This window comes from Neolamprologus multifasciatus, unplaced genomic scaffold (assembly GCF_963576455.1).
Source record: "Neolamprologus multifasciatus unplaced genomic scaffold, fNeoMul1.2 scaffold_32, whole genome shotgun sequence".
Taxonomy (NCBI): domain Eukaryota; kingdom Metazoa; phylum Chordata; class Actinopteri; order Cichliformes; family Cichlidae; genus Neolamprologus; species Neolamprologus multifasciatus.
Genome location: NW_028181993.1, coordinates 5,738 through 21,370, shown reverse-complemented (window position 1 = coordinate 21,370; position 15,633 = coordinate 5,738). Strand labels below are relative to the sequence as shown.

The following is a 15,633-nucleotide window of genomic DNA, read 5'->3' as shown; positions in this document are numbered from 1 at the left end:
TGGACATAAGCAGCTGTGTTAGTGTGACGCCCTGCATATTTGAAGGAATAAACTTCTGTTCTTACTGAATCTGTAACATTGCCTTGATCTGCCTGCATCATTTTTTTAATAGTTTATGTTGTTAAATGAGTTTTGTGTCACTGTGCACAGAGAAAAACTCACCTGATGTAGTGGTAAAGCAATGTTCACCACTAGATGGAGCCAACCTGGCACAGGTATTTTCTCTACACGCTAAATTTCACACTGAAAAGCCTTGGTGGAAATTTTTGTTTACATAGAAGGTAAAGGAAAAATGTCTTGAGGTCTTTCCAGTGTTTTCAAAATTGTGCTTTTCAGATATTATTAAATTCCGTTCTTTTGAATTTCTTTGGCGACAGAGAAAGACTGGACTCAGAGTGGTCAAGCTCAAAAAATGATCTTTATTTTTGCAAAATGGAGACCCGCCACACGAACACACAAGCTCAGGGCTGAATTCTTTGCCAGCTAAATCCGTATATATATTTCTGCACTGCGTAACAGCGACACACAGTTTACTTAGTTCTGCTTTTTGTCTGGTTTCCTGTATTTTATTAATACGCCTGTGCAGCTCTGCACTAAAACTTCCTGTTCTCTGCAAAAGCAGTTTCCTGTCAGTACTCTGTGACATTGTGCTCAAACTGGCGTTCTCCTAGTCTGGCCTCTATAAAACAAAAATTAAGAATATATATTTATTTCATAACAATACACATCGAAACTTCACACAGACAAACACACACACAAAACAACAAAACATGTCAAATTACATCACGTCTCATTCGTTTTTGGAGAATTTCACCACTTTTAGTTTTCATGGAAAATAACTTGTGTTATTCATGACATGATATCATTTAAAATAACTTTGTCAGGCCAGTGAATAGCTGCCACATAAGTCTAAATCTAAATCATACATGTGGGTAGGGGTGCATAGTCAGTAAGTCGCCAAGACTCTGCAGAGCTCCAAACCTCCTCTGCCACAGACAGAAGCATCAAAAATGTGCGCTGGGAGCTTCATGGCAGGATTTCTACAGCCAAGTATATCTATATGTATGTGGCCAAGAACCTTGTAGGGCATCTTAGCACAGTTTACTTGTGTCAGCTAGGTCAGCTAGTGGGAGGGCAGAGAGGGCAGCCTTTACATTATTTGATTGTAGAGTGACAGGAAGTGCCTATGAGCTTCTGATCAGGCAGAAATATTGACAGAAAAATACACTGATGAAAATCAAAGAAGAGAAAATGTATGTGATGTTCCATTTTCCTGAGAGCTGATTGGCTGTGAGGACTCCTTCAAGTACTACATGCTACTTTGTCCTGTTAAGCCTGCTGTCTGTTCTCAGGCCTCCTCCTGTTTCACTGGCATAAATCCATCACCAGAGGGCTCCACTGACCTGCCTGCTGACATCAGACCACACCCCTGTGTCATGTGACCTGGCAAAGCTGGACTCAGACCTGGCCCAGGCAAGTTCAAAGGCAGAGAGCAGAGTATAGTAGAGCACTGGAAGGATGAGGTGGAAACAGGAAGCGTGTAGATTCAGTGGATTTGGATCCTCTTTACTGGCCTTCTAAAAATCACTTCTAAAAACTGTAGCTGTGATTTTTTTGTTGAAATGTTTAGGATTTAGAATTCCACTTTACTGTCATGCATGTCTAAATACAGGGTAACAAAATACAGTTTGCATCTTATCAGTAAGTGCAATAAGAGCAAATATACAGATGCACTGATATATACAGATAAGGGTAGTATAAATGGTGAAATAGTTATGAACAGAGAGACCAAACATACAGCTGAACTACAGACAAATGTACAGCATACAGATGTTCTATATTGCTGTACAGGTGGGCAGATATACAGGTGTACTGTGAACAAATATACAGATGTGCTACATATATACAGATGTAGCGGTGTGAGGTAAACAGATCTACAGAGTGCTATGAATATATCTACAGCAGTGGAAGCGTAGCTCTCTGAACAGACTATAATAGTCACTATAACAGAGACTCTGTCAGTGTCCTAAAACTACAGCAGTAACCGATGTGAGCATGTGGTGAATGTTGAGAATGATCATGGTCACTGGGAGGAGGAGTGTAGAAGGGTTCAGTGAGTGTGGATGGAAAGGCTCAGCGGGGGCTGAGTTCAGTAGGGTGACAGCTGTGGGGGAGGAGCTCTTCCTAAACCTGCTGGCTTTAGTCTGAAGGCTCCTGTAGCACCTTCTGGAGGAGACAAGAGTTTATTGGCAGGATGAGAGGAGTCCCCGGGAATGATGCGTGCTCGGCATAGACATCTCTTCCTGTGGACATCCTCAATGGCAGGAAGCGGAGTCCCCGTGATGCGTTGGGCGGCTTTCACCACCCGCTGCTGTGCCTTGCGGTCAGCAGCAGAGCAGTTCCCACACCAGACTGTGACACAGTTGGTCAGGATGCTCTCTATCACATAGTGGTAGAAGTTAACCAGTATGTCAGCAGACAGGTGGTTCTTCTTCAGGGTCCTAAAGAAAAAGAGGCGCTGATGGGCCTTCTTGACCAGGCTGGAGGTGTTAGTTGACCAGGACAGATTCTCAGAGATGTGGGTCCCCAAGAACTTGAAGTTGGAGACCCGTTCAACAGCTGTGCCATTTATGTAGATGGGGACATGGGGGTCTCTGTTCTCCCTCCTGAAGTCCACATTGAGCTCTTTGGTTTTGCTGGCACTCAGGAGCAGGTTATTGTCAGACCACACAGCTAGGTGCTTTACCTGTAGCAGACTCATCGTTGTCTCTGATGAGACGGTCACCGTGGTGTCATCTGCAGACTGGATGATGGAGTTGGATCCATACCCAGGTCTGCAGTCATAGAGGAACTCAGCACACAGCCTGTGGAGTGCAGTGTTGAGTGTGATGGTGGTAGAGCAGTTATGGCCTGACCTAACATGCTGGGGTCTGTTGGTCAGAAAGTCCATGATCCAGATGGAGTTGCTGAGTCTAAGAGCCACAAGTTTGGTGATCAGCTTGGAGGGAATGACTGTACTGAATGCTGAGCTGAAGTCAACAAACAGCATTCTTACATAAGTATTGCAGAAATATCTGAGTACACGTTACAAGAAACTACATTCCCAGATCACATCCAGTGTGTGCTGGAAAATTTGCAACGATTCTACAAAAATGTTCCACGTGGTTGTTTTTTCTTCTTCCTACTGGTGATGATCCAGTGGGGCTCCAGTCACTACAGGCTCCCTTTTGGTGCCACAAAACAAACAAACTCGTGCGTCCATGACTGATCCTGCTGCTTCTAGGGCTGGGCCATATCATACCGTTCACGGTAATACCGGTATAATGTTGGGCAACGATAAGAAAATGAGATATGGTGATAGAATATGGGTAAAACGTGCATGCGCAGTGCCTTTGTTTTCATACGCACACGGCGGAAAAAGCATGGCAGCGACGGAGAATGAGAAGAGCGAAAGCAGATCGTTGAATGAAACAGATGAACCGGAACTGGTTTGTAAAAATGCTGCAGCTTCACTGGTGTGGAACTGGTTTGGCTTTCGTCCGTCAGATACACAACAAAGCACTATTTTTGGTAGAGCATGCTAGCGGGCCGTCGTTATTACCGTGTTGTTTGGAAAATACGGCGCACTTAAAATCAATCCTTTGATTTTTCTGAAAGTCGACAGAGCCCCTTATAATCCTGTGTGCCTTATGTATGAACTCTGGTTGTGTTTACTGACCTCGAGACGATTTTATGTGCACGGCGCTCGAAAATCTGTCAAATGTTTCAGGACGACTTTGCTAAGCTACGAAGCCGCACCGCTTGATGGATTGTTGGAGCATTACGGCGATCGTAGGCGGAGCCTCGCGGAGTGATACGTACTGTGCTTCAACATAATATTACCGTATTGTGTGTGTTTAACCTCTTTTTAAGTTTTGTGGATATTATACATGGTTATGCTGAGGATATGTGGGCCAGTTTCCACTGGAAATGCCTTTTGGTTAAACTGTCAGCGAGGAATTTGCACTGTTACATGATTATGTAACTTTAATGCAGATAAAAACAGCTGCTTGTTGAAGTGAAAATACATTGATGGTTTTTTACACTAATAAAGTTGTGGAGTTGTAAAGTATTTTGTCTCATGTCAGTTATATCGTTATCACAAATTTTCAAATGTATATCATGATAAATACTTTTGGTCACCCTGCTCTAGCTGCTTCCACTGCACTTCACTTCTGTATGAATTGATCTTTTCATGACTGTTCACTTTGGACAAGCAGGAAACAGAGGTGACGCTGACTTGTGGCTTCGCAGGATGATTCCCTTTAACAACAGGAGCACACAGTTTGTTTAGGCCACCATGAACAGCTCACATTGTAAATGACAAAGAGCCAGTATCTGATACTGCAGCTTCCACTCACTGTGACAGGATGGCTCGTAGGAGGTGATCACACTCTGCTTCATTGGGTTCCAGTTCAGATTAAGGGACAACACATGGAAAGACAGAAACTGGGAACAAATGTTTGACAAATATTTACTGTTAGAAAACATTCAGTGAAAACATCGATTTTTCTGTTTGGCTTCAAATCTGAGTCTCCAAAAGCCAGTCAGACAGTAGAGTTGGTATAAACAGAGAGAGGAGATGAAGCTTCTTTTAGACAGAGGAAGGGAAAGATTTAGATTCACTTAAAAGGATAATTCTCTATTTTTAGCACTTTCCACTTTTGCTTTCTTGCCATTAAGCTCTAATTAGCTTTAATTTCACTTCAAATACACGAACACAGAAAAGTAAGAGTGCGATTCTGCCAAAGGTAAAAACTAAAATGCAGCATTGTGAAAGGTCCCTGCTCACTCACCCCTCTGTCTCTTCACTGCTGTATATGTGCTGGATTATTTGGACTACATTGCATTGTACAGTTAGACTATGATTGTATCTGTGGGGCTTAAAACAATGACATGTGTTCACTCACAGTGGATTCATTTTCACGTCTTTAGGGCTGGTCTGGAGACATTAACTGGCTCTAGGTGACAGAAAGCGCTGCAAGGACTGAGAAAAAACAGGATTAATCCCTTTTTGGTGCACATTATGACAGCTGGGATTTGTGTATATTATGTGTTGAGGTTTTCTCTTTGTGACTGAGGTCCTTCCTGGCGGTGAGATTTGTATTGAGCGTGCAGTGCAGAGTGATCAGACACATATGTGCTGTTCCACAAACAGGATGTTTTTATTGTAGTCACTGCAGCAAGTGAGATCAGTGAGAATAAACCAGAGAGGTGGAAGGAAAAGATCAAACAACAGATCTTAAGTCCATGATACAATCTGAATGAGGAGAAAAGGCTCACTGTGTGGAAGGCTGAGATACTCTTCTGCAGACGAGCAGCAGAGACAGTTCAACAGGCCACAGAGTATTTTCCCAAAAGTCTCGGGGATCATGGAGATGCTTTCTGGCAGAACTGAGAGCAGCCTTTGTTCCTTTTGCTCAGCAGGGTTTCCATCTTACAGTGTGATTTAGCAGGTGGGGGAAGCTAAAATCAGCTGTAGTGGCTCTTTGTAGAAACTGAAATCAACAAGATGATAATCAGCAGGTATTTCATGAGCTGTCCTGGCTGATTTCCAGCCTCTACACTGACAGGACGCTGTTTACACCGTCTTTTTTCTACATTTAAGCTGAAATTCATATTCATCTCTGTTACTCTTGATGTAACAGACCACGAGCACCACAGCCATTGTGCGTCAGTCGCACACAGTTCTTTACTGTAAACTAACCTGATAATCCTGCACTAACCTGCAGAGGACTTTCATGTGCTCTTTAAGTAACACAGTTTGCTTTGCAGCGTGTTTCACAATATGAGAACATGAGGACTTCCATGGAAGCTTTCAGTTTCTATCAAATGCCACTGAGCAGTCCTTACCTTTAAATATAAGCTCTCCTCTTCCTGTCCTGTATTCTTTCTCCATCTCTGAGTGAAGTTATCTCAAACTCGTTTCTGTCCCTGTGAAATACAACAGCTGGACCTTTAGCTGCAACACACTGTGAGACAAACTGCACAACAACAGCTTGTGTGTTTGCTGTTGTTTGTTGGGCTGATAGAAACGTTGCAGTTGAAATTACCTGCAACAACATGTTACTCCCTTTATGCTCGATCGTCTTCTGTAGGGCTCATTAGATGCTGAAGTACCGCGGCCACAACTTATGGACACCTGCAGTCGTTCCAGAGCTGTGCCAAAGAAACCAAACCACACAGCGGCCCACTTGGACCTGTTACTGTGGCACACGTCATCTCTTTGTATGTGACGTCCCCTGGTGATTATTTCAAAGAGGGCTGTACGCTCAGAGTGACAGAAACAATAACTCTCTGCAAATTTGTTGAACCAAAAGTAACAAGAAAATGTAAGAAGTCCAAAGTACAGTTATTTGTTTAAAATGTAATGAGGAAAAGTAAAAAGTACTCCAGTAAAGCACAGATACCTGAAAGTTCTACTTTAGTATAGTAGAGTACAAAGTATTTGTACTTTGTTACTTCCCCTTTGTGATGAACCTTAACTGAGGCGAGTGAGTCGTGCAGCTCTTTGTTCTGGGCTGTTTGCTGACCTCTTGGATGCGTCGTGGCTGGATGCCCGGCCGCTCCGAGGAAGGTTCACCTCTGTTCCATGTTTTCCATTTGTGGATAATGACTCTCTCTGTGGTTTGGTGGAGTCCCATAGCTTTAGACATGGCTTTATAACCCTGTCCACACTGACAGATCTCAATTCATTCGTTTCTGAATCTCTTAGGATGCTGGCATGATGTCTGGCTTTGGAGGATCTTCTGGTCTGTGACACGCCACAGTTAATTTATCTTAATAATAAACACTTTCATTTAGAAAGAGCATTTTGTGTTTACTTGTGTTGTTGTTGTTGTGTAATATTTAAATGTGATGATCTGAAACATTTAAGTGGGACACTTTTTCACACCACTGTATGTTATTTTATTTATTATATATTTCTTTCTTTTTCTGGAGCGATCGTGATCGGCCACCTAGACCAAAACTGCCAGGGCCGATTTCCTCCCAGCCCTGATTCCTCAGTCATTCTTGTGGGCTACATCTCTCAGACCATGAAGATTTAGACTCATTTTACATAGCGGGCCACATACAGCCCACTGTATGCCGGACCAGTGAAACTCCCCTTACTGTGTAAAGAAGTGACATATTTAACTCTACATGATAAAGAAAAAGCTGCTGTGACAAAGACAGAAATCTGTTGTTACGGCTCTTTGTGCTTAAATCGTAAGAAATAAATGTGTAAAATTACAGAAAAAAGCCCTGACAGCTCATTGCTCACACTGCAGTTTTTTCCTTTGGTTTTTTAAACTGTAGTCACAGAAATTTCTGTAGTAAAAACTTTTCTGTCATTTAATTGTCATTTGCTTGATGATTTTGTGTAGTGTTAAATATCAACACTTCACCGAGTTCCTTTGATTCCTCCGAGGCATCCGATGGAAGACAAAACACTGCTCAGTAGACCATTTAACTCTTTATTACTTCTAGGAGGGAGATGCGTCCTGCACGACACGTTGATCTCAAAATGCTGCTGCGCCCCTGACAGTTTTATTACAGAAGCTCTCTCACTCTAGTCTAAACAGTGTGTCAGTAACTTTCCACCAGAGATGGTCCCGTCTTATCTACTTTTTCCCAGGCAAGCGTGAGTGAGAGTCTGCAGCGTTTGACTTCCAGGGACACTTGGTCTAATGCCTTTATTTTTCAGGGCCGTGTCCAGTTAATACTACACTATATGGTTATATGGCAGAATTGAGGCACTTCAAATCATTTAATCCCAACAGTAGCATGAATTACAATAAAGGAGGTTTTTATCACTAGGAAAGCTGTAAAACTTATCTCGGGGGCCAAATATAATTGTATGAAACAGTTGTGGTTTGGAGCCTGTTTCTACCCAATAAACCATCACACAGACCCACTGAAAGCTTCACACATGTCTCAGGTTATCTGTGTGCAGTTACCTGGAGCGTCAGAAGCTTGAAACTTGCTCCACTCTGTCTTCATCGCTGTGCTCTGCACACTGGTTGCTCACCGCATCATGTGCATGTTCTCAGGTGCTTTTGGCTAGAATTCATAGGATAGACACAGACAGGGTTCATGAATGCCTGTATCATAAAATAATGGAACGGGCAGAATACATATATTCTCAAAATCATTCATATATTTCCTGCTTTTCAGGAATGGAGGTGGTAATTAGCCTTTGGCGCAGTTGTTGACCCATAACCAATGATGAGCAGCTTACATCACTGTCACTGGGACAGTGCTGCACTGATCCCTTCCTGAGAGCCATCTCAATGCAAGCACAGAGAGTTAAGTCAGGTGTTTTTTCATGCGCTTTCATTATTTCTTTTGACTAAGGGGGAGTGAGGTCAAATTTGACCTCAGGCATGTCATGAATACTGAAACCTGGGCTGACTGAACTGACCACAGCTTCTGACTTCAGCATCACTGTGTCCTTTACACAAGAGGCCGACTGGCCCACAGATATAGATTAAATAAGAGACACTTATTATATAAGAGACACTCACGGGCTTGTGCTCTGTCACCGTCTGCGTTCTTTATTTATACAAGAGAAATGAATACATTCGTTCAGTGACATGAGCATGTGCGTATGTGATTGTGTGTGTGTGTGTGTGTGTGCAAGGTCAGAACAGCTTGTTCAACTTCTCACTATCGCTGTAGAAAGATTCAGATACAAATATCCGAACACGTTTCATAAAGAACAATCAGTTCTAAACAAGAAAAAGGTCATCATGCAGTATTCTATCATCAATAAACTTATATCACTAAAAGCTTATACTGACTACTCAGTACAATTTTCTATTTGCTCCTGCTGAAGACAGCAGCAGCGCTGTGTGCATAAATCCAGCTTTTCACCTTCTGTATGTGTACTGTTGCAAGGATTTTTTGACCTAAACGCAAACGGACCTGGCAGGGAGGCAGGCAGGTGAAGTTCCACGATGAAGGGAGTGCAACCTGTTTGCACTCCCTTTACAAACAGATAACTGTTTGTAAAAAGTTCTTTCTGAAGGATTTTCAAAGTTGTCTTTTACAAGATGTCCAGTATGTTTGGATGATGAATAACAGGGGTGCACATAAGTGGTCCTCAGGTGCGCATAGGCTGTCAAAATGAGACGCGTGTTTGCGTACATAAGATTTTCTGGAGGAGGACAGACATTTGTTTAGAACTCTTAAAGATGTTGAAGAAGCTCCTTTAAGCAATTACTTTGGTGTTCCTCCACCTCCAAAGAAATGTCAGCAGGAACCGCAAAAGAAGCGCGTATTCTCGGAAAAGTGGTTGCAGGAGGTGAGCTGGCTTCAAACAAACGATGAACGCACAGAGATGTGGTGCAGAATATGCTGTGAAAATCCCACTCTAGTGGACAAAAACAGCCTTTTATATGGACGCAAACGCCTGTTGCAACTTCTTATCTGGTGCGCCTCTTTTATTTTGACAGCGAATGCGCACCTACGGACCACTTATGTGCACCCCTGTGAATAAACCATCTGTCAGCCTGGCTGTAGAACAGCAGAAACCCTGCTAAAGCAGTTTGCGCCTATTTATAAGGTCCATGTGTCCATGTGAGAGAGGTTTGGTCTCTTATTGTCTTTTAGTTTTTATTGATATTTGAAAGAGAATGACTTGTTTTGGTTTAAACTCTGGTTTACCGTTATGCTCTGTACAAATTACTCATGGGGACAAAAGGAACAAAAGTTAACAGAAAGAAATATCTAAAATTGGTCATTGTCCAGTTTCTGTCCTTCTGCACTTTGTGATTGTAAGTTCCTGGGTCTTCTCTGATTTACCAGTTAATGCTGGCAAAGAGATGAGCTGATCTGCTGGGACTGTGGCATGAGCTTGACTTTGAAGTCTGCATAAACCTGCATTATACTCAGTGTGAATAGAGTCGTGTATCATATGGAAAATCATTGTCAAAACAGCAGTTACTGGAGTTCAGGCTGAATAGTTCCTTAGCCAGAAAGTGGAAATTATAAAAGAGCACTTGAAGCTTCTTTTTTACCCTCACCTTTTATTTTATTTTTGGTCTTTCATGCAAACAGTAAAACAACAACAAAAAAATGGAGTTCAGCAAGAATTCTCAGTGTGGCCTCTAAAACCAGGAACAAAAGAAAGCATTTTAACTTTGTGCTGAAGTTTCAGGCTCAGGCAAATCTTTGGTGTTGATGTTAGGTTTGTACGCTGTCACATAGTGATTTTATCTTTACTTATATGCTTATATGCATCTATAAATCCTAGCAACCCTACTGATCTGTCCACACTGAAAAACCAACTTTTCTAACTTGACCTGACCAACAGCACACAGCTGGTTTCCTACCTTCCTTTTCTCTGTCAAACACTCAAGCTCTTTTCTCCACTTTGTGCTGTATCCAGTGACTTTTTTAATCAGCAAATCCAAACTTTAGAGACAGTCAAAGCTTTCTACCCTCTTATTTCCCTTATGTTGATTTTACTTTAATGATCACTTAAAGGCAAAAATCAGAACACAGCCCACCCACAATCAAATTAAAACAAAAAGGCAGCTAGAAAATCAAGATTGAGAAAATAAATGATACTACACCCTGGTAAAGAATCAATTACCTATAAAGCATTTTATGCTCCCAAAAAATGTTTTCTTAAATCTCCTCCCATCCTTTCATTTTCCTGTCAAATGAATAAAAATATCTTCACCTAAAACAACTTGAGAAGTAGAAATGCTTCTTTGGTAGAAGGCATTACTGCTTGTGGATGTGTGGGACCTGTGACCACAGATGTGTTTGTATTTAGCAGGTCACAAGTCAAACAAGTAGTCAATAGCAAATCTAATACATTTGACAACCTACATGTGTCCAGGCCTCCTGGGAGGTCCTGAAGTGCTTTGCTTTTTGATGTTTGAGGAGTGTTAATGCACCACAAATATATTCATTTGGTTAAATATCAAAAACACACTTCCCTTCACCAAGTTACTAATAAAACAGTAAATATCAGGTGTAGAATCATAATCTGTCAGACAACAGTTTGGCCCTGCCCTCAAAATACTTCCACTAAAACAGCTTCTTTGTCCAGCTGTGGGAGACCACAAAATCTCACAGCAGCCAGCCTAACCTATCACACATCCAGGAATTGGTTTAGGACCAATCAAAAGTCAGGGATCATCATCGAGGTCGGCAGCCTGAAATCAGTCCGAGTCACCGTGGAAACCACCTGAGAAGATAAACCAGATCACACTGTGACTGCTGAAAAACACTCATGTCCTCACTGTCAAATCCCTTTGGTTTCTTATGAGTCTGCTCATCATCTGTATTTGAGGCCCCATCTTATCTTAATGACCTTGTAGTACCATATCACCCTATTAGAGCACTTGGCTCTCGCTCTGCAGGCCTACTTGTTGTTCCTAGAGTATTTAAAAGTAGAATGGGAGGCAGAGCCTTCAGTTTTCAGGCCCCTCTTCTGTGGAACCAGCTTCCAGTTTGGATTCAGGAGACAGACACTATCTCTACTTTCAAGATTAGGCTTCAAACTTTCCTTTTTGCTAAAGCATATAGTTAGGGCTGGACCAGGTGACCCTGAATCCTCCCTTAGTTATGCTGCAATAGACGTAGGCTGCCGGGGATTCCCATGATGCATTGAGTTTTTCCTTTCCAGTCACCTTTCTCACTCACTATGTGTTAACAGACCTCTCTGCATTGAATCATATCTGTTATTAACCTCTGTCTCTCTTCCACAGCATGTCTTTATCCTGTCTTCCTTCTCTCACCCCAACCAATCACAGCAGATGGCCCCGCCCCTCCCTGAGCCTGGTTCTGCCGGAGGTTTCTTCCTGTTAAAGGGAGTTTTTCCTTCCCACAGTCGCCAAAGTGTTTGCTCATAGGGGGTCCTTTGATTGTTGGGTTTTTCTCTGTATGTATTATTGTAGGATCTACTGTACAGTATACAGCGCCGTGAGGCGACTGTTGTTGTGATTTAGCGCTATATAAATAAAATTGAATTGAATTGAATTGACATGGACCTTCATCCTGATCCTGGACTGTCAGGCTACAGGGGACCAACTAGGACATTTTACTAACTCAGATCAAACTCATCAGATTGCAAGTTTATAGACTTAGCGGGAGTAATAAAAACATTAGATTTGCTTTTAGTCAGTGCAAGAACATGAACAGTATACCTGGAATCAGTAATATTTCTGTAGGTTTTCTTTCAGCCTCCATCGGTGAGGTTTGATGTGTTTCTATTAAATTGAGGCATTTCTTTGTCTTAATCATCTCGCTCATAAACACCACAAATTCTCAACACAGGTCTCAACATGATGTAATTGAAAACAGCAGAGTGTGTCTTACCTAATGAGTCCAGGCCATGCTGATGAAGGCTTCACCTTCATATTTGGACCTGGCAGATCTGCGTCTGCGAGCAGCTGCAGGACAAGTCTAAAGACAAAGAGAGACAAAGTCCAGACTTTAGAAGATCAACGCTGATCCTTTCATTCAGAATTGAATCTGCTGAGAGCCAGCATTTGAGCTTTTGTGTCAGAATCCTTTCATTTTAATGTTTTATTCTGCTTTTAAAAAAGAGCAAGAAGAATAAATGAAAAGAATGTTTAATAAACAGATAAGGGCTAAACCCAGTTATATTGGAGTGTGGTGAAACTAAGACATCCTACTTAAGTTATGGAATAATACATTAAAAGAGTCATGGTCTGTTGGTTTTTATTGGGTTATTTGGAGTTGTCTAGTTTTTATTGAGAGCTTTTAGTGTACTTTTCATTGTTATCTTAGAGCTTTAGTGTGTACTATTTTAAGTTGGGTTTTGTTTGTTCTAGTCTTCCTGTATTCTGAATTCTGTTAGGATTGTCATTTGGTTTTCCGTTTACTCGTGTTCTGGTATTTATTAGCGTAGCCTGTGTTTTCTTTTTGTCAAGTCTATGCACATCTAATGCGGTGTTAGAGGTTTTCCAGTTCAGTTACTTCCTGTTTTATTTTGTAATTTTCAGTATCCAGTGTTTTGTATTTAGATTTACTTTCTTTGTATCATTTGACTTAACTAGTTTCAGCTCTTCCTTGTTCCCCATGTTTCCTCTTCTCTTAATTGCCTTCAGTGTGTCCATATTTGTTTATATAGTTCCAGTTTCCATTTTTCCATTGTCAGTGCATCTGTTAGTCTGTGCCTTTAAGTTCTCTGTCACTCTGTATTCTGTATGTCCTTTGACAAAGAATTATTAAAGGAGCTCTTTATTTTGTGCCTTGCCTGCTTTCTAAGACTGCATTTGGGTCGTCATTTCAAACCTCATGACTAAAATCATTAATGCTGGGAAGAATTTTAGAGATTAAATTGAACCTGTGAGTACAAATACATTTTTTTAACTGGTATACATGTACATGTTTTTAATTAAGTAATGTAGGAGTAGTAGCATGCAAAGAGCAATGGTGTGATGAAGCCGTGTGAATGTGTTGAATCTTTCTGGCCAGTTGTTTGGAAAAAAGGGAGATCCACAAAGCCCCGTTCTCTGACACTGAATGAATTATTGGGAGATATTATGTAAAATGGTCCCAAACTGCTCATAATTTTTGCCTTTTTGGTGGCTCCATAATGTGCTTGCAATCTCCTGCTTGTGACAATCCTGAGAATCACCTCAGATCCAGATCATGCAAAACTGTAATTCCCACATCTTTTCAATAGCTTAAATCACATAATGAGGCAGCCACGTCATTTCAGACAACAGTGCCTTGTTTATCTTTGGTTACGTGACTTTCTGAAGAACAATACAAGCTTTGACATGGCATTAATTTGGACCCTCTGCTCAGCACAGACCTTGAGGTTTCAGTGTTAGACGTGACATCACTATTTGCGAAGAAAGGATGGGCAAGAGTGAAGCAACATCAAAAATAAAAATAACTAGAATGTGTATGTGAAGGTGTAAAGTTGGTCACATATTTTTGAAAAAAAAATTCAGTAGCAACAACAAAGTTTTCAGATGTAGTTTTGGTATTTTTAGTGAGAGCTAAGCACATGCAGCTCAGTTTGTGTGTGTTTGGTGTACCGGGAGGCAGCTGCTCTCCTGTTTGGGGCACAGGTGGAGTTTGCAGTGCAGGTAGACGTCACCAGAGCTCCCAGTAAACTGGAACATACTGAAGGAGAAGTAGTTGGAGGTTCCCAGTCCATTTTCCTCCACCTGCACAGTCTGGTCAGCAGGGTTGGCACAGCTGCTCACAGACAGGAAAACACACTTTGTTCAGGAGTCCATGAGAGAGATCAAAACCACATGACTGTCTGAGTCTGTCTCACCCGTTTATGATCAGGTCGTATCTCGGAGTGCTGTCGGGTGATGGCTGGTCAGTTGCCCAGCAGGAGCCGGTCACCACGACGACCACGTCTCCATCCAGCCCGTCAGTCTTCAGCTCCACCCAGATCTTCTGGTTCAGCTGCACTTCAGTGTTGGACTCCACAGCTTGTGTGCGGTCGACGTCAGTGAAGCTCTGCATGGTCAGAGTGTAATCCCAAACTCCAGATGTGATGTGCTGGATCACAGAGCTGCAGAACACAAACACACTTCAGCTTTCTCTGACTCACAAACCTCAGGAGAAGCTTCACATCTTAAAGTAACTCAAAGAAAACCAGCAGCCACCACACACCTGTCTCTGATCCTGAAGGTGGCAGTCTTGATGTCCGGCTGAGTTTGGACGCAGGAGAAGTCGATGGAGATTTGGTCGAGACGAGTGATGATGTCAGAGGAGCTGTTCTGGTTCATGATGGTGTTTTTGTAGATCACTTGGCTGTTGCTGGTCTGCAGAGTCACACAATCAGATGTGTGACAGTTTTTAGTAGGTGTTAAAAATGAGACATCTTGTGGGAGCAAACCGAAGTGTCATACATGGGGGCTTACCCAGGATAGAAAGTTTTAGAAAGTAAAAAACAAATAGTGATCTGTTATCTTCAGTTGCACATGCTGCCACTTTATTTTGTTTATTTACGTACACAAGGCATTAGTTTAATGAATTTAAATAAATGATTTGATACATTAATTTCACCTTTATTGCTCTTTAGGCTCTTAGAGCAGCCACTGTTAACTGGCTTTGTCAGAGAAGAAAATTAAACACAAAAGTAAGTATCTGAATTCACAGAGGCTTTTTTTTTTGTAAAAGTGTGCTTGTAGTCTTTCAGACATTATTCAGTTTTTATTTTATTAAAATCATTTTTCACACACTGTGCTTGAAATGAGCTATATATCATTTCTAAGTAATTTTGCTTTATTGTTTTTCATTTAGTTTTAAACTGCTGTAACAAAGAGATTTCCCAGCGCTGGGATAAATAAAGTATCCATTCATCCATTCATTTTCTTCTGCTTATCTGGTGCCGGGTTGCTGGGGCAGCAGCCTAAGCAGAGAAACCTAGACCTCCCTCTTCCAGCCACCTCCTCCACCTTGTCTGGGGAAACACCAAGGCGTTCCCAGGCCAGCCAATGGATATAATCCCTCCAGCATGTCCTGGGTCTGCCCAGGGGCCTCCTCCCGGTGGTACATGGCCGGAAAACCTCACCCAGGAGGCATCCTAGTAAGATGCCTGAACCATGTCAACTGACTTTCAATGCGGAGGACCAGCGGCTCTAGTCTTAGCCCCTCCCT

The 15,633-nt window shown here is 41.9% G+C and overlaps 1 protein-coding gene across 8 annotated transcripts; it reads right to left on the bottom strand.

The window, feature by feature from the left end:
• Nucleotides 1-3,142: 3,142 nt before the first annotated feature.
• On the bottom strand, nt 3,143-15,385 carry LOC146490295 (uromodulin-like). Of its 8 annotated transcripts, none has more exons than XR_014872841.1 (8): nt 14,644-15,376; nt 14,297-14,542; nt 14,052-14,214; nt 12,355-12,441; nt 7,980-11,221; nt 4,950-6,793; nt 4,401-4,488; nt 3,143-4,302 (listed from the first exon to the last, which is right to left on the bottom strand). XR_014872841.1 is itself a non-coding variant. In XM_085153354.1 (5 exons), exons 1-4 carry the CDS (start codon nt 14,757-14,759, stop codon nt 12,355-12,357), a joined length of 612 nt encoding a protein of 203 aa, XP_085009480.1. In that variant the 5' UTR covers nt 14,760-15,385; the 3' UTR covers nt 11,568-12,245. The 8 variants fall into 8 exon arrangements, 1 of the variants encoding a protein (XP_085009480.1); XR_014872839.1 differs by having other exon boundaries at nt 3,143-5,537; nt 5,893-5,973; nt 6,093-6,793; XR_014872837.1 differs by having other exon boundaries at nt 4,401-6,793.
• Between the last annotated feature and the right edge of the window lie 248 nt (nt 15,386-15,633).